Source organism: Ambystoma mexicanum, chromosome 7q, assembly GCF_040938575.1.
Source record: "Ambystoma mexicanum isolate Mex_15411 chromosome 7q, UKY_AmexF1_1, whole genome shotgun sequence".
In the NCBI taxonomy this organism is placed as follows: domain Eukaryota; kingdom Metazoa; phylum Chordata; class Amphibia; order Caudata; family Ambystomatidae; genus Ambystoma; species Ambystoma mexicanum.
The window spans coordinates 1,072,587,839-1,072,610,800 of NC_090941.1; the positions used below are offsets into that span (position 1 = coordinate 1,072,587,839).

Sequence of the window (22,962 nt, forward strand, 5' to 3'; positions counted from 1 at the left end):
TAACGTCTTTACATACTTGAGTGAATGGTCAGGCCGGGAAGCCTCCCCATACACTAACAAACATTCTGCAGCTTCTCTGTGCAGTGGCATTCTGTCTGTCTCTCCATTTTAGCAAATTAAGCTTCTTGAGTCGGTGTATGATATACAGGTGGGCAAAGCTTTCCCACCACAAGATTAAGGAAATGGTGCTTGAACACTTGTAAAGAATATGCTGTGTTCCAATTCTGGCATTCTTATGGCCCTCGTACTGGGTTACAAACCCATTCAAGCCGTCACACTCCACCCTCTGCTGAAATAACCACCACACACCATACTGCAAACCTGCACAATATTAGGCTATTTTGCCATGAAATGTATCCTTAGTGCTGGTACCCATATGCACATACAGTTTCACATTGTGACCAGTACTCATTGCTTTGTGAAGTGATTCTTCTCTAATGCAGGTAATCTTATAATGGGTGGGTTTTTGCTTGCATTGTGAGAAATGTCTACTAGAAAGCAAGAACCATGCAGTTCTGTACACCAGGGCCTCACACAGGACTAAAGAGCAGTAATAGTGACAGAAGGAGACAATGCAGAAGCCCATACATATTCCACAGAGTGAAAGGTTGGAAGCTGTGTAGGGAAGAGCCAGGCGATCATGACAGACGCTACCTACCTTCAGTCTCATCACTACTGCCCTCTGCTGGACATGTTTAAGCACGAGCAGAGCTTGCAGGTACTGCACGACAGTGCATGCTCGCTCCATGGTTACAGCTGAGTCGTCGCTGCTAAGAGTGCTCATTACATCTGCTTTTGCCACATCCAATATAGTGATGCATCTTAGAGGTGTTTTTCTTTTCTTTCCAAGCTCTTGCTGATATCTGAAAGTGAACAAATGAAATGCTAAGCCAGTGGGGAATATTAAACATTAGAACTCTGGACTCCACAGAGCCAATCAGGATACATGGCTCCTGGGCATCATTCGTCTGCCTAGCCCTGGATCCTATTGCCTCTCGGGGTTCCGTCATCTGTATCCCTTGTCAGCCAGCCACCACTAAAGGCTTTCTTGTCTTCAGATCTCTCAGCTTAGTGCGCCCCCCACACTTCTCAGGTTCCTCACACATATCTTTCTTCGTAGCACTGCTTTTCCCTTTAACCCCACGCACCCTATGACCTGAACCGCCACTTGTTGCTTGTGTAACCTGGATTTTCTATCCCCCCACAGCCCCTCCTCTCCTTTCCTTCTTTTTCTTCAAACTCTGATTTTGCAAAGAAGCCACAATGCAGCCTGCCATAAAAATCTCTTTTCACGTTCACTGTATTGAGTACACCTTTTTCAACTATTTTCAAACGATTATTTACTCATACCGTAGAGATACGTTTAAGAAAAAGTGCATATTTTTACCACAATTGTTATTTGTTTCAAATTGAAATCCTTTCCCAGGATTTACAATAGATTACTCTTTAATAAATGCAAACATATTCTTTTGAAAATGTTTTGAAATGTGTACAGCTTGTTTTCTAAAAATTAGGTAGGCTTATACACACGGTGGTAGCACTGACGTGTGGTATGCATACACGTCCCCAAAAACGAGGAAAATAGTGATGTTTTGATGTGTAAAACATGGATGTCTGCCACCCTCAAATCATAACAAAAGGCTTGTTTTTTTTGTTGCATAATGCAGGTTGGCGCTAACGAGGGCTTTGAAGTAACAAAGTGGAGCTAATGTAAAAGCCATAGCTGGGCTCCACAGTCCCCAGTTCTTTCCCCAAGTCTGTTTCTTTGATGTCTTATCTTTTATTATCGGGCTGGGCAGACAAGTGTGAATTGGAGAGTGCTAACAGCCCTTTCCCTGACAAGTCACAACTCACTGGGAAGGGGCCAAAAGCATTCCAAAGCCCCTCATTCTGGCTATTCTCCACAGTAAATGGCTTCACTGCTGCACCACATAAGCCTAAAACAGTGTAATGCATGCACACATGCACATTTTATTCAGAAGGTATAACAATTCTGTGATGTGAAGACAAGTAGGGCAATATGCAGAGATTTCTGGTTGTCTTGTGCAGGTAAGACATTTTCAAGCATCAGGGTGTTGTAAATGTTTACGGACTCCTTGATTTTAGAATAAGGGGTGTTTAAAATGAATGCCCTGAGTGATCATGATTTAAAATCCCTAGGCAACCCAAGGAATTTTGTGAGGCTCCTATGGGATCTTAATCCTCCTACTAGGGTGACCTCACACCCTGTAATAAAACATACTCATCATTTCGATGATAAGACATGGGTCAAAAAAAGGAAAATGAGAAAGTCGTTGAGATTGCTGAAAAAAACTATTGGCGACACGTTGGTGCGTGCGAATAAGGCCAAATGTATAAGAAATAATTACAGGAATTGGTCTAGGTCGAACAAATACCAGCATCTTCAGATAGATGGGGAGCAAATGTTAAAAGCCATCTGTCTGAAAAATTCTCGCAATTATTGGTCCCTAATAAACTGGATGGATGCCTTGAGCAACACGCTACAAGACGGGGTAATTCAGGAGGTAACTTGGATAAGCCACTTTTCCAATTTATATGGAGTTGCAAAACAAGAAATGTTTTCTCCCCCTAGTGTGGTACTCTGGGAATTAGAAATGACCAGGATGTCATCAAAACACTAATAAAAAAAAAATCTTCAGTGTCAAGAGTGGCAGGACCAAATGGATTGAGTAATCAGATTTTAAAATCTGATCCGGTGCTCTGGTCCCGCTTGCTAGTAGCCCTATTTAGAGAAATAATAACCACTAGAAAAATACCAGATTCATGGAGAAGAGCAATAATAATTCCCCATCTATAAAAAAGGGAACTGTATGCTTCCCTCAAATTATCGTCCTATATCCCTTCTGGACGTGGAAAATATTTTCAGGTCTGGTTTTAAAAGAATTGGAAAGATGGTCCAAAATAAAGGGCATCCAATCCAAACATTAGATAGGTTTCTGTTGAGGTCTTTCAACCACCCTGAATTGTTTAATTTTGAGTTTCATGAGTTGTGGGTCCTTTTCTAAGCCGGGCCTCCCCTATATGGGGTAAGGATAGACCTGTCAAAAGCCTTTGACGCGGATCAACAGGGGGCATCGCTGGGAAAAGCTGAGGGCTTGAGAATACAAGAAAATCTGCTTGCTATTGTCATCCAACTCCACAGGGACTCAGAACTGTAAATTAGATTAGATAGATCTGGCAAACTATCGAGTCCTATTAGAACACATAGAGGATTATGACAGTGGTGTATTATCGCCCCCTTTTTTATTTTTATATATGTCTGACTTGGCACAGTGGCTGGAGGAATCAGCTTTGGCGAGTCCAAAGATTGGAAGAACTAAAATAAATTGGATGTCTTACACCGATGAGATTGTCCTTTTGTACTACACACACATAGGCCTACAGCGAATGCTTGCGGCACTTCAAAAATATGCAGTACTCAGTGACCTGAAGGTTAACCACCTTAAGTCAAAGATTCTGATATTTAAACATCCTTTGAAGGGCATCAAGCTTTTGAGGTGGCGCATGGACGATCAGAGCATTCCGATAGTAAAAGAAGTAATCTATTTGGGAACAATGGTTAGATCTTTCCCAACGAAAGCCCATGCGACAGATATTCGTGAGGGCAAGATCATGCAGTTCAGCTCTCACATGAAAAAAATTCTAAATAAGTTCTGCAAGTTCTCTTACCTGCCTGTTATCAGGTATTTTGTGGGTAAAGTCATCCCTGCGCTGTTTGGTTTTGATACCAATCCTTTGTCCCATCTATTAGACTGGAACAGATCAGAGGGCAGGATATGGAAGTGTGTTTTCTGTCTGCCCAGGTCTGTACCTATCGCATGTGTAATGTACGAATTGGGCCTGCAGTTGCTCGAGCATGGATGGAGTGGAGGTGGATTTCTCTTTATAGACTGATTCTGGTCCCCCACACCCCATTGTGATTATATGAGGATGTCTCTATTGCTCTTCAGGACTGTTCGAATCAGTACTTAACAGCCCTGAAGATGCTCTGTACACAAATTTTGTTGGAGGCTAACTGTACGTAAGAGACTCCGATTGAGAATCTGATGAAAGTCAAGGAATGTTTAAAAAGGTGGCATTGGATAAGGACCATAGCAGCTATGGGATCCTCTAAAGTTTCTTCATCCTTAACTGCTACTGATAAACCCAGATCCTTTCTTCCAATGTATTTGAAGAAATCCCCCGACCCTAGGGTAAGGTCCGATTTCTTAAGATTTTGTTTGAATTTTTTGCACACCCGTGATATATGCCACATGAGACGAAGAGATGAATTCCCCAATGATAAGTGTGACTTATGTGAAGATGCCTGTTCGCAATGTTTGAAACATCTCTTTGTGAATTGCACAGGAACACTGAGAATGCAATTCCAATATTTGTCTAGATTTGTCTGCCAAGATTGGTGGTCGACCACAGACTGTTTTGGGAATGGGGATTTTCTGAAAATTAAACTCTATTGAAAACTGAAATTGTTAAATTGTTGAAGGGTTTGAATCTGGTGAGACTGCATATGTGATAGGAGTTATAAACTACTTAAAAATGTTTTATGGTCAGATAATTTATCCGAGAATTGTCGGTTTAATTGAAGAGGAGGAACTTAGAACTTTTTAGTGAAAACATTTTTGTGATATTAGTGATTTTGTATTTTGCTTTGCTCATGTTTATGGTTATGTTTTCTCTTTTCCTCTTCTTTATTTTTATATTCATCTATATGAGTAACTACGTTTTAATCTATTTTTGTTTTTGCTGGATGTATGATAAATTAATTGTATTTTTCTTTTGTTTACTTTTATGAAAAGTCAACTGTTGTTTTGACTAAAACACAAGAAAAAATAAATAAAAATGAATGTTGACAACAAGGAAAGGGGCATTTTAAAACAAATGGAGACGAGCATGGGTACCACATTAAACGGAGAGTGCCACTACCGGGGTTATACACCTCTGGCTCGACGACGACTTCCGCTTGCTGTGCTTGAATGCCTTTAACCTTAAATACTTTGAAGCCTGACTATTAATTACCCAATAACCAGTTGGGCACACATTCAGCACCACCTGTGCAGCTAGCACAGACACCACAGCCATCAAATATATGGCGCCAGCAGCCACTTTCCCCACACTATGAAGCCCTGTAAGGGAATGCAAATACAAACCCCAAAAACCCTCCTGATGGCTGAGGTCCACATACACACAAAAGCGGCCCCACCTGATCTTATTCCACTGCCTTGGCTTTAAAGTACTAATTTGTACAGTATGCCAGTGCCGGATTACCCATTATGCCAAGTAGGCACCGGCCGATGGGCCCCACTTCTTTTTGGGAGCCCCGGCGCCCACCAGTGATTAATTTGGATTTTGTAGGTGTGACCCAGGGCTGGACACACCGGTACGTCAGCTTGCGCTGCATTAGCATTTTGTTTTTTAAAAATCATACCTGACAGTACGGCAGGACAAAGCTCATTGCGCTGAAAATGAATGAGTGAATGAATGGATGTATGACAAGCCATACCTTTGATAGGTGGCGTCTACTGAAGCATGTTTTCCAATCCCCAATCCATCGAGACTGAAGGAGCAGCGCTGAACACATGCACGAACCTCCTCACCACTACCAGCAACGCGAGGCCCTGTGAGTAGGAACGGATGAAAGCGCTTTATGCTCTTAAAATAATCTAGATCTTTTAACTGTGACAATAGCAATTTGCACATCTAATAGTGTTTAAGGGCAATGGTTGTCACCCACTTGAGATTCAGATAATGCAGGAATGTGGCAATATTTCCTACTTCCAAATGAATGAAGATTGCATTGTTTGATGTGGTGTAGGGGGGTTGTTACCTGCTGATGGGAGTGCAGTCTGCAGAGTTTCTTTCCGCGGATGGGCCACAAATCCAGAAAAACATGAACACAGTCTATAAGGCTTTGTGTCCACTGTAACTTCTTGCATGCTATTCCTCCCACCGGTTGTCCGCAAAAGATGGATGCGACTGCAAACAACAAATACAGAATAAAGATCCATAGCATACACATACACAGGCTGTATAGCCATTAAAAATCGCCATTCAAAATTGGCGTGCCGCCAACGATCTTTGTCTAAATGCCAACAAGACTGAGATCGTCCTCATTGGTACACCTTCTCCATCCTTTCCCCTCTCTCTCTGGCCGGCCTCACTTGGCCCTCCTCCTACCCCCACCTGCGAGGCTAAGAACCTCTGGGTTATCTTTGACTCTACACTTTCCTTCTCCGCACACATCTCTGGCGTCTCCAAAAAGTCAAACTTCTCATTGCACCTCCTTAGAGGTACTCTGCCTTTCCTCTCCTTCCGTCAAAAGCTCACTGTCTCCCAAGCTCTGGTTCTCTCTAGGCTGTATTCCTGTAACAGCCTCTTTGTAAATCTACCTGCCTCCACTCTCTGCCCTTTACAACTAATCCAGAACAGGACTGCGAGACTTGTCCTTGGCCTCAAGCCCTGGGATCATATCTTTCCAGCTCTGAAATCCCTTCATTGGCACCCAGTGGATGCAAGGATTAAATTTAAAACCCTCTGCATTGTCGACAAGGCTTTCTGGGGCTTGGGTCCAAAATAGCTTCAACTATCCCTCTGTAAATACCTCCCCTCACAAGCCCTTCGCTCCTCTACCCCCAACTCCCTCAGGGTCAGTCGTTTTGCAAAGAAACAAGCTGGGGTAGATCTCTGTCCTCTGCTGAGGCCTCCCTTTGGAACAGCCTCCCAGCCACCTTAAACTTGAGGCGAACCATTTCCGGTTCCAGAAGCCCCTCGAGACCTTCCTCTTTGCCTGTGCCTTTGCCCCCCTTGTCCCCTGTTGATCTGTTTTCTCTCTTGGCATTGTGCACCTGATCACCCTCTGTCATTCAGCCCAGATACCTGCTCACCCTGCCACCCTTGTGCACTTCCTCAAGGCCACCCCTTGCACTGGGTTTCTGTATCTGTACCCATACAGTCCCCCTCCCACTGTTCTTCTGCACTTATCAAATATACCCTATCTGACTAATCTATCACCTGCCACTTGCTGGTTGCAGTTCCACGGTTTATCGCCTTTATTTATTGTATTTATTATTTATTCTGTTCTATCCTCTGTTCCGCACTTTCCACTTCTCCCCCTTCCATGCACTTTCCCCTTTTTCCCTTTTCCATGCACTTGCGCTTTCTTAATGTCACTGCGCATAGCAAGATCGCTGAATTTCTTTTGTTCACCCTTGTTCCCCTCCCTTTGCCTGGTCGCGCTCTGAAACACTTGTATACGAGCACGATATAAATAAAATATCATTTCATTTCATTACAGGACACAGAACACCACCAGCTCCAATGAACTTACCTACATTTGCTCTTCTTAGTATGGTGTTCTGGGTGATCTTGGCTTCCTTCCTGTTCCTCAAAAACATCCAGGGAACTTTTAATGTGCAAAAACCAAAATCAGAGGACATATAGGACAAAATGAGAAAAACATTTAATGACTATTAGCACAATTGCTAAGAGCAGTTTCAGCATTGATTACCAATATTGATGTTAAGTGCTCGTGCCAGGTGTATTCCATATGTATGGTGACTGACTGGCAGCAGTACCCACACCGCCTGCCAATGCCTTTGGTAACAGCCCAGCAATGCGTATTCCAGTTATGTGGGTTCCTCTTCAGAACACAGTGTCCACCCCCTCCGCCAAGGCATTCAGTAGCAATCCTGCCATGCTAATTCAAGTTTTGTGGGGCCTGATACAGCCTGTAGTGTTCACCTGCCATTCCCCACTGTAAGAGTGATGCCATGCGAATCCCGGAAATATGGCATCATACACAGAGCACAGTGCCCACAACATATGGAAATCCCCTTGGGATGAGCACAGCCATGCTTATACCAGTTGCATGGCGTCTGCCACAGCCAATATTGCCCGCACCACCCGCCAATCCCTTTTATACGAATGGTGCCATGCTTATTCCAGTTATTGGGGCCTGGCACCGACCACAGTGTCCACACCATCTGCCAACCCCTTCAGTAAGATTTCTGCCTTGCTTATCCCAGAAATATGGCACCAACTGTAACCACAGTATGCACAACATATGCCAATCCTTTCGGTAAGAGTCCAGCCATGCTTATTCCAGTTGTGTGTGGCCTGACACAGAGCACAGTGTCAACACCATCCGCCAAGCTTAGCCATGCTTATTCAATTTATGTGAGGTCTGCCACAGTCAATATTTCCCACACCACCTGCCAATCCATTTTATATGATTGCTGCCATGCTTATTCCAATTATGTGGGGCATGTCACAAACCAGTTTCCACACCATCTGCCAATCACCTTGGGATGAACCCAGACATGCGTATGCCAGTTATGTGGGGCCTGTCACAGATTACTGTCGGGGGGAAATTCTGCCGGGGTCGGCTGGGCCGTCTGCGGACCTCCGGGCAGGGAGGCCCCAACTCCTCCCGTGTATCACAAAAATGAGTATGAGGCGCACGCAAGAAGCAAGGTGGTTCTGCTGTTTATTATACAAACGGCAGGGATGGGTCGAGGACCGTACGCGTCCGTCCTGACACACACACAATCGTGGGGCTCGCAGGCCCTTTTTACCTTGGTATGACGCGCTACTTGCGTCACTTCGAAAAGTTAGCAAAAACCTATCTCCACTCTGGATTGGTTACTTGAGTGGTAGGGTTAGTATAGCATACATATAGAGAAGGGTATTAGTGGCTGAGGGTCAGCCAGGTGGTATACCTGGGTTGTCCCTGCAATTAGATACATGAGAATTGTTACATGAAGACCCCTGAGGATTGGTCAATGTTAATGGCGTCAGTGATAAGAGCCCCATGTTCTGATTGGTGCGCTCGCGAGCCTCCCAGCCTGGGACCATCGCCGTTCCCAGTTCGCGGTGTACCTGTCATTTGCAACAATGTTTCACTATGGGTACGTGTAGACAATGCGAGGATTTATTCATAGGCTGGTAGGCCGACTACTCCCACTGTCGCAGATGTCCATTGAGTCTTTTATTTGTATCTGCCTGTGTCTTGTAACGAGGGATCCAGGTGCCCCCGTTCTCTTAGGCTTGGCATCCTTTCAGGTTTGGCTTGGTCACGTGAGGCGGGACCGTGTTTGAGGCCGAATTCTGCACAATTAATAGTGTTTTTCCCACTGTGTGCCTTGTTTAATTTGCAGGTGCGACCTTGACGTTGGTGTGCGACGTGCGAGATTGCAACATTGTGGCTTGGCTGTCTGCTTTTCGCCGAGCTCATTCTGCAGGATCAGCAACCGGACTCTTGTTCATTTTAATGTTCATGGAAGCTCTTGCTTGTGGTCTACTTGAATCAGGTGCATAAATGGAGCCGTTGAGTGCACAGGTGCTTTAGGTTATAGGGTTTATGTGAAGCGTGAGCAAGCCATTTAGATAAGTTCATCGTGCGTCTTGCGTTTCTGCATCTTAAAAGCCTATGTGAAAAATAATAAAGATGCACGTCCGTGGATGTGTTCGTCACCTACTTCATAGCGTTGAGTATATTCTTCGTGTAGATTGGTGTAGGAGTGTCCAGTGTGCATGGTTGTGCAGGTGTGACCGTTGGCTAGGTCGTCATGGCATCTCTAACGATGTGTTGGTTTAGTCGAGTTGATCCATGTTGCAGGTGTCGGCCTGGGTAGGGCGAGCTGCTGGGCAGGTAGGGCAGGTAGGTGGGCACATCCGTAAGTTCCTGTACCAAGGTATTTGGTCGTCTGGTAGATGGGTAAACTCATCTCGTGGCGGGTGCCTAGGCCGTGATCCTCTAGGCCAAGCGCGAGAGGGGATTGGTGGGAGCCTATTGTTCCATTCTCCCACTTCAGTCCCCCCTCTGGTCGACTTGTCGACCACAAACATATCCTTTTCTTTATCTCCTCTCACTCTCCATATTTTAGTTATTCCTCCCAAATGTCCATAGTGGTTAACATGGTCCTCAAATGACCAATACATGTATTCACAGGTTCCTCCAGGAGTGCAGTATACCCATTTCCCTATGTAGCTCCTTGGGTTTCTTGGGTTTTCGAGCTTCACAGATGGTGGGTCCAGGTGGTTGGTGGTGATCTGATTGCGCAACTTCTCTCTCTCTCTTGTATTATCATGCCTGTGTTTTGGCCATCATCTGCTGGCATCAAGGGGTGCATACCGGCCATTTCAATCAGTTCGTCTGTGGTGCGTGCCTTCCGGGCTTTCCAAAATCTTATTATGATCAGTGTAGCTCCAGCCAAAATGGTACATCCAACTATAATTTTCAGTCCGTCTGACAGCCAGGATGGCATCCATGACCATAATATTGAAAACCAGCTCTCATCCTTTTTTACACCTTTACTTTCATCCATCATTTTGGAATGCATCTGGGCCAATTGTGAAACTGCCTCTGTCAGTGTACCGTTGTCAGCATCATTGGCAGGGGTGAATGTACAGCACGATTGTCCTATCTTTGCGCAAACTCCTCCTTCCATTGCTGTGAGGAGGTCCAGTACATATCTGTTCTGAAGTGCCACCATCCTCACTGCGCGCAGTTCCTCTTTTATTGCGTTGAATCCATTCACTGTAGAATTGATGGTCATCATTAGTTCCCATCTAGTTATCTGGAGCCATTTTGCATTTGCGTAAGCCTGTAATCCCGGATGTATTATTGAGGAGAAGAACATTGCTGCTCTGCTAAATAGTCTGTGTTCTGGCGGAATTGAGGTGAGTGCTGTTTCTGATCTACCCCATAGGTAATTTCCTGTCAGAGGTTCTCCTTGTCTTTTCTTTCTATTCAGGACAGTATTATTGCTGTTGGCTTTGTTCTCTGGCCCCTTCTGAGGTTGTACAGATCTCTTCTTCCTCTCGTTCCCTTCATCCATTTTGGGGAAGTTGGCCATATTCACGTGTTTCTGGGGTACCACTAGTGATGGTACATTAACGTGCACTATTGTGCATATACCATTCCACAGGGGGGGCAGCGTGTGGTATGCCTTTTCTCCGCAGGCCCAGTAATGGTCCATTATCACTGCTGTTCCTGCTCCCCCCTCAGGTAGCTCCATTACGCTCGCACAATTGGTGTTATATCCTACGTCCACCTCTCCTTTATGTTGGTAGCATACCTTAGGCGCAGTTAGCGGCAGTATTATTATTGGGTCTTCATCCTTCTCTATCCACGTGAGCATGGGTACGTACTTGATCCAAGTCGTCCAACATCTGTGGTTGTGTCCATCGATAGTTGAAATAGTTTCTTTTGTTATCATGTTGCTGCCAACCACTCCTATCTCCCATTTGTTGTCCAAGTACACCTTCCCTGTTATCGTCACCAGTGGCCTCTCCCAACATCCTGTTTTACCAGGAACTTCGGTGGCATACCAATCACATGGTAGGTACTGTAGTGTTACCTTCTTTGTTTCTCCTTTTTCAGGACCACTTGTCATGTATCTGAAGGCTTCAGTATGTAAACTTTTCTTGTGGTAACTTAAATAAGTCTTGAGGAAGTTGTTTTCATATGGATATGTGTCTCGTGTTTTCCATACCAGTTGCACCACTGTCCCTTGAAATCTTCCTTTCGTTTGGAACAGTGCCAGGTATATTATGCATCGTGCTGTTTTGTCATCTATTTCTGTGGCAACAAATGTTCGAGAAGCGCTCATGGCATATGGAATTAATGAGCAAACGTAGCAGCTGTCTTCTGTTTTCTGCTTACCTATGTGGGTCATGTGTTGATACCACATGTTGTTTGAGATGTGCGCTGAATCTTGTATGTAGTTGCCAATACCTTTATTATCTGAGTATGTGCTGCGTTTAACTCTATTATCTTTGTGTGGGATTATACTAATACCACCTGACGTAACACCTGTTGCAGCTGGGGATGGGGGTATATTAGCTTCTGGGTACAGCAACAATATTCATAGCATAGCTGTACTGCCATACAGAGGCAGCCAAGAACCCGGTGATCATCAAACTCCCTATCAATTTTATTACAAAGGCTAATTTCACCGGTATTTTGCTCTTACCTTGCTGCAGTCGGGCAGCTTATTCTTGCGACGTTAAAGTTGCCCGCCTGAAAATTCTTAATGTGTTTGTTATTAAGGTTAGTGGTTGTTATTTAAGCCCTCCCTATCAGATAGTCATTCAGTGCCCAGGCGAAGAACTGTTCCCACGCCACTCTAAGTGATCTATCTCTTAGGGCAGGCAAGTATGGGTGGAGGTGGGGCATTGAATATTCTATGGCCAAGAGGAATGCTGTGTAGTAAACACGTACCCTTCTTTTGTTCAGGTACGTTGGCCTTCTTACTTCATATACAAATTGGTGCGACAATTCTTCTGGGTAGTTATCGTCTGAGGGTACCATCTACTCCTGGGCAGTGAATTTGTTAGTTAGCTTACTTTCTTAACAGTACAATAATACGCAGTACCTGCATGTGCGAGAGAAAAGAAAAAAGAACATTCAAGTGTTTACATGTGTATATGTGCAAAACAATGTCCTTCAGTTTGGTCGTTACTGTAGTGGGTAGAGGGCCACTGGGCAGAGGGTTTGGGGCTTAGCTGGCGGAAGTCTCTTTACTCTTTGATCGTGTGACCATGGGGTGGGTGGGTCCATTAGTTGTCTCTGGGGGATATGGGGGTGGGGGTTGACAGGGTATGGGGACACTTAAGCCGTCAGTAATGGCAGAAGTCTCTTCCTCCGTTGGTGACGCTGTTGTCGTTCTTCCGATGGCCCTGTCGGTGGCGCTGGGGCGGGCCTGGAGTTTGTAGATCTTCACGTCATATAGGTGATTCCAGGCACGTTTGTCCTGTAGCTTTACTGCTCTCGTTGATATCTCCTCTACCAGATGGGGGCCAGTGAAACGTGGGCTGTTCCACTTCCTGTTGAAATTGCGGAGTAGCACGTGGTCACCTTTAGCAATTTTACACAGTCTTTCCTTTTCCAATTCTTTATCCGCCTCTTCTTGTTGATCACTGTTAGACCCGCCCCGTGTGCGCTCGAGCTGTTGAGACACAAACACTACACTAGTAATCAAAGAAGCCACATATTGGTACATTTCATCACCAAAAACAGTGGCAGTACTATCGTGATCGGTGAATGCTCTTGATGTTGGTGTCAGAGGAAGGCGCATTTGGCGTCCGGTAACCACCTCGTGAGGGGTGAGGTGGTGGTCGGAACCTGGTCTATTCCTTAGCTTAAATAGGGCTAGCGGAAGGCAATACAACCAACTCTTTTTCGTTGTTTGCTGTATTTTTGCAATTGCCTCTTTTAGTAGGCCGTTCAGGCGTTCGCATATACCGTTGGCCTGTGGGTGGTATGCACATGCAAATTTATGCTTGATGCTCAATAAGGACGTGATGTGCTGGAACATTTCGTTTGCGAAATGTGGGCCATTATCTGACCGCAGTACCTCGCACACCCCCCACCTGGGGAAGACCTCCCTCACTAGGAATTTAGCTGCTCTGAATGCATCTGGGTGTGAACATGGCCCTGCTTCAATCCACCTCGAAAATGGGCATACTACTACAATCATATACCTGTTTCCTTGACATACGTTGATCATATCAACATAGTCAATATGGAGATGTCGGAAGGGTCCCTCTGGCCGGGGTATAGTACCTTTTATCACCTTCAGAGTGTGACCGGCCGTAAACTGTTGACATGTGAGACAGTTACTTATAAAATTTGACACATGAGAATTTAACTCGGGGCAAAACCAGTCTTCCCTAATTCGTGCTGCAATTACTTCCTTGCCTGTATGGGCTGGGTGGTGTAGTTGGCTCAGGGCGGTATTCAATAGTGCCAGTGGTATTACAATTTTTCCAGTGTTACCCTGGCGCCATAGTGCGTCAGTTGGTGACATTGTGCATCCTCTTTTTACCCATATTTCTTCTTCTGCCATTGGTGCAGCCGCTTGTAGCTCCATTATCTGTGTGGCTGGGAGCTGGGTGTACCCTTCTCTTATCAACATCTCCTTAGCCATTCCCCTCCCTCTCCCCTTGTCTGACTCTGGGGGGTTCCATATCTCACCAAAGTATGCAGCATACTTCGCATGTGCGTCTGCTGCTGCATTCCCTCTTGAGACATGATCTTCTCCATTGGTGTGTGCAGTACACTTGACCAAGGCTAATTCCTGGGGGTTGTTTATTACTTCAATTAGTTCTGCCAATAAAAGAGCATGTTGCACTGGAGTGCCATCAGCTCTTCTAAACCCTCTTCTTCTCCATTTTGACAGCCCTGAGTGGACAGTGGACGTAACATATGCGCTGTCAGAATATATGGTCACTCGTTTATTAAAGCTTTCCTTCAACGCCAAGATCAGAGCAATTAGCTCTGCCGCTTGAGCAGAGTAATGCTGTGGTAATTGCACACATTTCATTGCCACACACACCGGTACCTCCATCATTTTCACCACTGCTGCCCCAGTCCTCCTTATCCCATCTTTTTGGTCAATTGTTGATGACCCATCAATGAACAGGAGCTCACCTCCCTCTAGTGCGTTTTCTTCAACTTTTCTAGCACATGAGTACATTTCAGTGGTTTGCGTACAATCGTGTGCATAATCTCCTTCTTCAATTACTTCTGCTAAAAACCTTGCAGGGTTGACCGTGCTACATCTAACAATTGATAGTTCAGCTCTAGATAAGATGATCTCATAACCTGATGCCCTCTGCGTGGTTAGGGTGGACTTGGGTTTATTCAATATTGCAAATAGTGCATGTTCCACAAATAGTGTGGTTGGGCACCCCATGGTGATTGCTGACGCTTTTTCTATCGCAAAAGCAGCAGCGGCGAGACCTTGTTCGCAAGGGAAATGACCCAACATTACAGGATCTAAGTGGCCGCTGTAAAACGCTACTGGTTTGTAGCCCATGCTTGTTTTTTGAGCCAACACTGCTTTCATTACTGCTGAGTCGCAATGTGAAAATATGAAAAATTGTCTCTCATAATCTGGGGTGGCCAGTACTGGAGCAGTTGATATCGCATCTTTCAGTTGATCAAAAGCCTCTTTCATTTCCATTGTCCACCCCAACTGTTTCTCCACTTTGTTAGCTTCTTTTAACCCCTAAAGCAGGGGTCCTATGTATGAACTGTAATCAAATACCCATGCTCTACAGTAGTTGCACAGACCTAGGAACTGCTGCAGTTCCCTCACTGTTTGTGGCAATGGCGTTTTTGAAATGGCCTGTGCTCTTTGTGGTGCAATCTTTCTTCCATGTTGGGATATGAGCTGACCAATGTAAAGTACCTGTTCCTGACAGTACTGTAATTTTTCCATGTCTACCTTGTAACCTTTTTCAGCCAATATTGTCAGCATCTTTAATGAGTCCTCTCTGCATCCTTTTTCGTTTGTGCTGCAAATTATGTCGTCTACATACTGCAACACTGTGCTTTCTACTTCAATGTTACCCAAATCCATCTGTATTACTCTGTTGAATATTGAGGGTGACTCGCAGTATCCTTGTGGCAATCTAGTGTGTTTCCACTTTGTGTTTCTGTACGTGAAGCTTGTCAAATCTTGTGAGTCTGGGTGCAATGGTATTGAGAAAAAAGCATTTTTAAGGTCGATCACTGTAAATCGTGATGCTTCTGCTGGAATGCCACACAATATTGTGGCCGGGTTTGCTGCTATGGGGTACTCTGCTTCCACTATGTTGTTCAAGGGCCTGAGGTCCTGTATGAAGCGCCAAGACCCCCCTTTAGCCTTGCGCACTGGGTATACAGCTGTGTTACATGGTGATTCTGATGGTACCAGTATGCCATTATTTATGAGGGCCGTTATGGTTTCATATATGCCCTCATCTGCCTCTTCTGATAGTGGGTACTGTTTTACCCTGGGGAGTATTGCACCTTTTTTCAATTTTATCCTTACACCTCCTATACTTTTTATACAACCCACGTCATAGGGGCTAGTAGTCCATAGTGACGTGGGTACCCTTGCCATATCCTCCTCAAAGAAGGGAACTGGGGTGGATGCGGGTGCCTCAAGTGCCATTGCAATTTTTTGTGCCACTTGTTTATACGCCACTCTTAGCCATATCTCCACACTCATCATAAACACCATTTCACCTTCCTCCTTTTCTTCTGAAAAGAGCTCCTCGTCTGACACCTGGGTGAGCCTACATCCCTCTGCTAGTGCTATTACTGCTCTCCATGCTCTTCCTTCGCTATCTTGGGCATGCACTGCAATGTAATCAGCTGTTGCTATAATGCTCTCTATGTCCACTGAAATCACCTTTCCTTCTGGTTCATTGGCTGGTGTTTCTGGTCTGAACAAATAGGCTGTTGGCCTCCTCCAGATCTTTCCTTCTATCCCTGGCATCCAGGCAAATGCCATGTCTGTCCCGTACTGGAATAGTTCACCATCAATTGGCTCAGCCCTAATCGCTGTCTGTCCGCAGTATGCTTGCATGATTTGTCGTGCTGTGAGCATGTTAATCCCTGGAGTAGAGCAAATTATTCCGTTTTCCGTAAAGGAAATCGTCATATTCAACCTGTTCATGATGTCTCTCCCCAGTATATTTACTGGTGAGGCCCTATAATATAAAAGTGGCACTGACATGTCATAATCCCCTATTGATAAGGGGACGTTATCAGTAAAGGGAACCAACCCCCTAGCCCCAGAGAATCCTTGGGTGTTCATGGCTTCGCCTGACATCTTAAACTTACCTTCCCTTATGCAAGACCGGGTCGCCCCGGTATCAACAAGGAATGATAACTTTTTGTCACCTATCGTTACCTCTATGCGTGGTTCCTCCGCACTATTAGGCGTTACTGACAGGATGGGACACACCAAGGCCGTCTGTGGGCTGTCCTATTGAGGGTACAACGATTGACCGTTTCCTGTGTAAGGGTTGTGTCCTAGTACTGTCACCCTACCCAGTTGTGTCTGTTGTGCTTGGGGTTGTTGTATTGTCGTTACCTGTTGTTGTGGCAGTGAGAATGCCTGTGGCTGTTGTTGTGTTACTAGTTGTTGTTGGTCATTTCCCTGTTGCAACGTCTGCTGTTGCTGTATCCCCTGCTGTTCCTGTGTGGGCCTTAGTTGTCCCTGCTCGCTCCATGATGATGTTCCTGGTCTTACTCTACAAGTGCGTGACATGTGTCCTACCAATCCACAAATCCAACACACTGGTGGTTCCCTACTCTGCCATGGAAAGCTTCCTGTGTTGTCCTGGTATACTGGTTGACCGGTGGGGTAGTAATTTCTAAGTCCTCCCACCTGTTGTTGTGTGTTGTATCCGTATCCTCTCCCTCTCATTATTCCTCCTCTTCCCCTATTGTAATTATAATACCCAGCTCCTGGCATTGAGTATCCTCCTCCCAAGTTGGTCGTGTATGGTTGGAGTGGTGTCATCTGTTGTGTTATAGTCTGGGAGGGTTGTATTTGGGAGGGGTCTTGTGCAGCCACTACTTGTGTGGGGCTTTGGGTCATTGTTGCAGGTGTAGTTATTAGTGCCCCTTCCATTGTGTATTTAGTAAGTTTTTTCTGTACAAGTTTAGCCTCTTCCGCTTTCCTGTCCTCTTCCTTTTGTTTCATTTTACCTTGCCATGTCCTACAATGATGTACTATTGTCAGTTGTATTTCTGGCCATGCTTTTGCTTCCATTCCCACCACTTTCTTCAGTTGTTTCTGAACTCCTTCTGGGAGCCCTTGTACCAGTATATGATAGAATATTGCTGGTGTTTTGTCCCATTGTTCTCTAGTTTCCATGCGCCACTTCTCTTGAATTTCCTGGATATAATCAACAGGATCTTCGTTCTCATGCATCTTGCGTGAGGTAATTGCTCCTATGTCTGATGTGTCTGGGTACTGTACCCTTAGTGCCTGCCATAATGCATGTCTGCAGTTTGCGAATGGTGCCCCATCGTGTGATGTGTTGGTTATTGTTACCCCAGTGAATCCCGCTCTTTTCCAAATGGCATCCACTGCATCCCCTAATATGGATATTAGAAGGCCCTTTACATCCCCCACTGCCAGTTTCTGTCCTGCGGTGTGTTTTTCCATTTCATATATCCATTTACCTGCACCTCCACTTAATGATGGGAGCCTGCACTTTATATTTTCTTTGTCTACATGCTTCCAAGGGACGTATTGTGGTCTCACCCCTCCCCTCTCCAGAAGTGGCATTAAGTTGTGTCTCGTTATCTCCCTTGGGTTCCATAAAATTGAGTCCCCACACCCCTCCTCTTCCTCCCTCTCTCTTATATCGTCAATTCCGTCCGTAGTTCCCCTGCTCGTAACTCTTTCTTCTCCATCTTTTCCCCTTTTTTCATCATCTCCTGTATTTAATGTGGGCGTGTGGATTCGTCTTTCCTGCCTACGTCTAGGGAGGTCTCTATGCCTACCTACATAAGGTGTCATTTCGTTTGTGAAAGGCGCGAGTTTAGTTGTACGTAGTGAGCGTGGGGTGGTTGACTGAGGGTAGGATGGTGAGGGTGTGGCTTCATGTATCTGTCTTTTCGCTATTCCTCGCTCTTCCTCCTCACTTTTCTCCAGTTCATCCTTTCTCATACATATCCATGGTGAGTCTGTATTGGTCAGAGTGATGTATAGTTTATCTAGGCTTTCCCTGTCACTGTTTCTTCCTTCCTTCTCCATTCCTTCTTCTTCCTCACTACAAAAGTCATCTGTATGTGGCTGCCCCCACTCTGTCTTTCTCCCCTTGATCGTTACTGTGTTTAGGTCTATTAGGTCTGTGTCTCCTCTTTCTCCTTTATCACCCTCTCCCCTTTGTGCTGATGTTGTTGCTACTTCTTTATCTCTATATACATACCTCCTTTCTTCAATCTCTCCTCTCCTATCTTCTCTTTCCCCTTCATTTCTCTCCTCCATCTCTCTACCAATTTCCTCCCTTTTCCTTTTTAATTCCTCCATTACTTCACTACTCATCTTTCCCAATATCCTTTCATCCTCTTCCTTCCTTTCCCTTCTCACCCTCTCTCTTTCTAATATACTCTCTATCACCCTCCCTTCTTCGTATTTCCTGGTCGTTTCTGATAGTAATCTCTTCTTCCACATTGCCATTTCTTTTTCTTTCTCTTCTTCTTCCTTTTTCCTCTCTCGTAGCACTGCTCTTGATACCCTTTCTGCTGCTGCTTTTACCCTTTCGGCTTCTCTCCTTTGCTCCTCATTTCGTTCCCTTATTCTTTCCAACTCATTCTTACCTTCTTTCCTTTCCCTCGCTCTCTCTCTTTCCTCCCTCTTGAGCTGTTTTATTAGTTCATTCTGCTCGTCCCTTAGCTCTGCTAGCCGTTCCTCCAAAATCTCTTCCTTTCGTCTTATCAGCTCTTCTCCCCTTATTTCACTCTCCCTGGTATTATCCTCGTCCATCTTCCTCACTACCTCCCTCTCTTCTCCTGTTAGGGTACCTAGTAATTTTAATAGTATCTGTGCAGCTACCCACTTGTCATGTCCTATTTCCTCAGTTTTCTCTTCTCCAGTCCTCCCCTCCCCCTCTGGCATCTTCCTATAGGCTGATCTCGTCGTACTAGTCCGCTCCCCTCCCTTGTGGACACCTGTCACTGCATATGGTGGCGGGCTGTATGTCGGGTTCGAGTATCCCTCAGCCGCCCTTAATTGTTCTCTTCCTATTTCACCTAGTTCTCTTAAAGGGTACAACCCCCCTCCCTCTGTTTTCACTACCTTTGCTAGGGTTATATCGTCGCTCTGTTCCTTTTTTTAGTTCATTTTCTTTTGGGTTGTTATTCTTTTCTCCTCCCTCTTGTCCGTTCCCCGTGTTCTTTGGGCCTTCACTCTCCTTCTCCCCATTCTCTCCTTCCTCCTTAATCTCTTTTTCTTCTGGTGTTTCCCCCATAGTGAACATTCCATTTGGTCCTGGTCGGGACCCCTGGAACATCCGCCATAAGTTAAACATCTCCACATGGTTTGTCAATTTCTTCCCCTTGTATGTATTATGCAGATGGTTTAATAGTGAGTGTTGGGTATATGGATTGAAGCTACCATTAGGTGGCCATGGTGTTGTCATTTTGTTGTCCGTCCCCTGTGTCCATTCAATGCTATACTTGATCAATTTCTCCAGATGGGGTGACAGTGTTTTGCATATGTGCTGTAGTGGGGTAGTGAGGGTGTTCCCCCACCCTCCCGATCCTGCTCCGTGTGACATAGCAGCGCTCCACTTGCTATCCTTCCCCTGTTTGGTAGCTGTTATTTTACTAACACCTACAATACACAACCTTTTACCTTTACCTGGCCCCGTGAGTTTGGGGGCTTGCGATAGTCCGCTAAGGAAAATTATTAAAATATAGTATTTACATTTGCATATTCTTTTCTTTCTTGTCTTCCCTTACAGAACACCCTTACGGCCCCCTGCGGCCGAGGCGCACGTAGCCCCCTACGGCTGCGTACCCCTTGTGACGTTCTTATACAGTCGTCCTATTTTCATTGGCTCCTCATCCCTCTTCTATACTTGCCGTGGTCGGCGTTCTCCGTGCGCAGCCACGCCCCCCCCCTTTTTCGCCTTTTCCCCGATCTACTCGTTACCGTTTATCTCCGTTTCCACTCCCTTACCACAACTCTCTTCCCCACCACCCTCCGAAAGGGAGATGCCTTGTGCTCGGGATATCCTATGAAAGCCCTACTGGTGACGTCACCGATCTCTTCAAACTATTAGTCAGTTCTTAATACACTTACACTCTACCCCCGTTAACCCCACAGCTGTCTTCCTGTCACGCCTGGAACAAGGTAATCAACAATATATAATCGGACTGCGCACGCTGCGTCGCCTCGAGTGTGATACGCCCCTCGACAGGAGGGCTTAACTAGCCAATTATCTTCCGTATTGGGCAACCAACTAGCTACCGCCTACAGGGAAACGTCATCTACCTATCGAGTTTCTTGCTCGATCAGTAGGGATCTCATCTACTCATTGATCAATAATCACCAAATCGTAGGAAACCGCACACACCCACACCCGTACACGTAGTCGCGACCTAGGCCAATCAGTGTCTATGAGCGGCCGCACGTGATGTTTTCGTGCTCCGCCCCCCTCTTTCGCGTAGCGTAGACGACTGCTCTCGCGCTCGTTCGGCTACCATTCATTTCATAGCCAACACTAAATTGTCAAACCTTCGCCGCGCACCTGTGCAACACCTCCCTCCTCCCTTATTTAATTCCTCCCCCCTCCCTCACAATTTCACATTGCTTGTTGGGTGTGGCATACTCACCAAGTTCTCTTGATGCGGGGCCGCTCGACTGCGTGCACCCCTCCAAGCGGCTCGCCACCTCCCCTCGTCTGGACTACGTCTGGACACTCGCCAACCGCGGGCGGGATACTTCTCAACTGGCTCCCGAAGGCCAATATCCGGATTGCGCTGTCCGGTCTTCTCGCAGTTCCGCGATGGTCCTGTAGTCCTCAGAAGGGGGCAGCGGCAGAGGGGGCCGCGCCGCCGGGCCTCCTCGCAGCGGGAGCACTCGGAAAAAATAAATAAAAGCAGACCTTAAACAGATCTCAGCAGTGCCTCCAACTTGTCGGGGGGAAATTCTGCCGGGGTCGGCTGGGCCGTCCGCGGACCTCCGGGCAGGGAGGCCCCAACTCCTCCCGTGTATCACAAAAATGAGTATGAGGCGCACGCAAGAAGCAAGGTGGTTCTGCTGTTTATTATACAAACGGCAGGGATGGGTCGAGGATCGTACGCGTCCGTCCTGACACACACACAATCGTGGGGCTCGCAGGCCCTTTTTACCTTGGTATGACGCGCTACTTGCGTCACTTCGAAAAGTTAGCAAAAACCTATCTCCACTCTGGATTGGTTACTTGAGTGGTAGGGTTAGTATAGCATACATATAGAGAAGGGTATTAGTGGCTGAGGGTCAGTCAGGTGGTATACCTGGGTTGTCCCTGCAATTAGATACATGAGAATTGTTACATGAAAACCCCTGAGGATTGGTCAATGTTAATGGCGTCAGTGATAAGAGCCCCATGTTCTGATTGGTGCGCTCGCGAGCCTCCCAGCCTGGGACCATCGCTGTTCCCAGCTCGCGGTGTACCTGTCATTTGCAACAATGTTTCACTATGGGTACGTGTAGACAATGCGAGGATTTATTCATAGGCTGGAAGGCCGACTACTCCCACTGTCGCAGATGTCCATTGAGTCTTTTATTTGTATCTGCCTGTGTCTTGTAACGAGGGATCCAGGTGCCCCCGTTCTCTTAGCCTTGGCATCCTTTCAGGTTTGGCTTGGTCACGTGAGGCGGGACCGTGTTTGAGGCCGAATTCTGCACAATTAATAGTGTTTTTCCCACTGTGTGCCTTGTTTAATTTGCAGGTGCGACCTTGACGTTGGTGTGCGACGTGCGAGATTGCAACATTGTGGCTTGGCTGTCTGCTTTTCGCCGAGCTCATTCTGCAGGATCAGCAACCGGACTCTTGTTCATTTTAATGTTCATGGAAGCTCTTGCTTGCGGTCTACTTGAATCAGGTGCATAAATGGAGCCGTTGAGTGCACAGGTGCTTTAGGTTATAGGGTTTATGTGAAGCGTGAGCAAGCCATTTAGATAAGTTCATCGTGCGTCTTGCGTTTCTGCATCTTAAAAGCCTATGTGAAAAATAATAAAGATGCACGTCCGTGGATGTGTTTGTCACCTACGTCATAGCGTTGAGTATATTCTTCGTGTAGATTGGTGTAGGAGTGTCCAGTGTGCATGGTCGTGCAGGTGTGACCGTTGGCTAGGTCGTCATGGCATCTCTAACGATGTGTTGGTTTAGTCGAGTTGATCCATGTTGCAGGTGTCGGCCTGGGTAGGGCGAGCTGCTGGGCAGGTAGGGCAGGTAGGTGGGCACATCCGTAAGTTCCTGTACCAAGGTATTTGGTCGTCTGGTAGATGGGCAAACTCATCTCGTGGCGGGTGCCTAGGCCGTGATCCTCTAGGCCAAGCGCGAGAGGGGATTGGTGGGAGCCTATTGTTCCATTCTCCCACTTCACTACAGTGACCACACCATCTGCCAACCCCCTTGGTAAGAACCCGGCCATGTTTA

The 22,962-nt window shown here is 46.1% G+C and overlaps 1 protein-coding gene across 3 annotated transcripts in view; it reads right to left on the reverse strand.

Annotated features, from left to right (window-relative positions):
• LOC138528629 (uncharacterized) overlaps positions 1–22,962 on the reverse strand; it is a 306,819-nt gene that overhangs the window by 95,664 nt on the left and 188,193 nt on the right. For all 3 annotated transcript variants that reach the window (XM_069640439.1, XM_069640438.1, XM_069640440.1), the window contains 4 exons: positions 7,346–7,420; positions 5,846–5,994; positions 5,522–5,636; positions 659–863 (listed from right to left, as the gene is read on the reverse strand). In XM_069640439.1, coding sequence (XP_069496540.1) covers positions 659–863; positions 5,522–5,636; positions 5,846–5,994; positions 7,346–7,420 — 544 coding nt within the window. The remainder of the gene's footprint in view (positions 1–658; positions 864–5,521; positions 5,637–5,845; positions 5,995–7,345; positions 7,421–22,962) is intronic.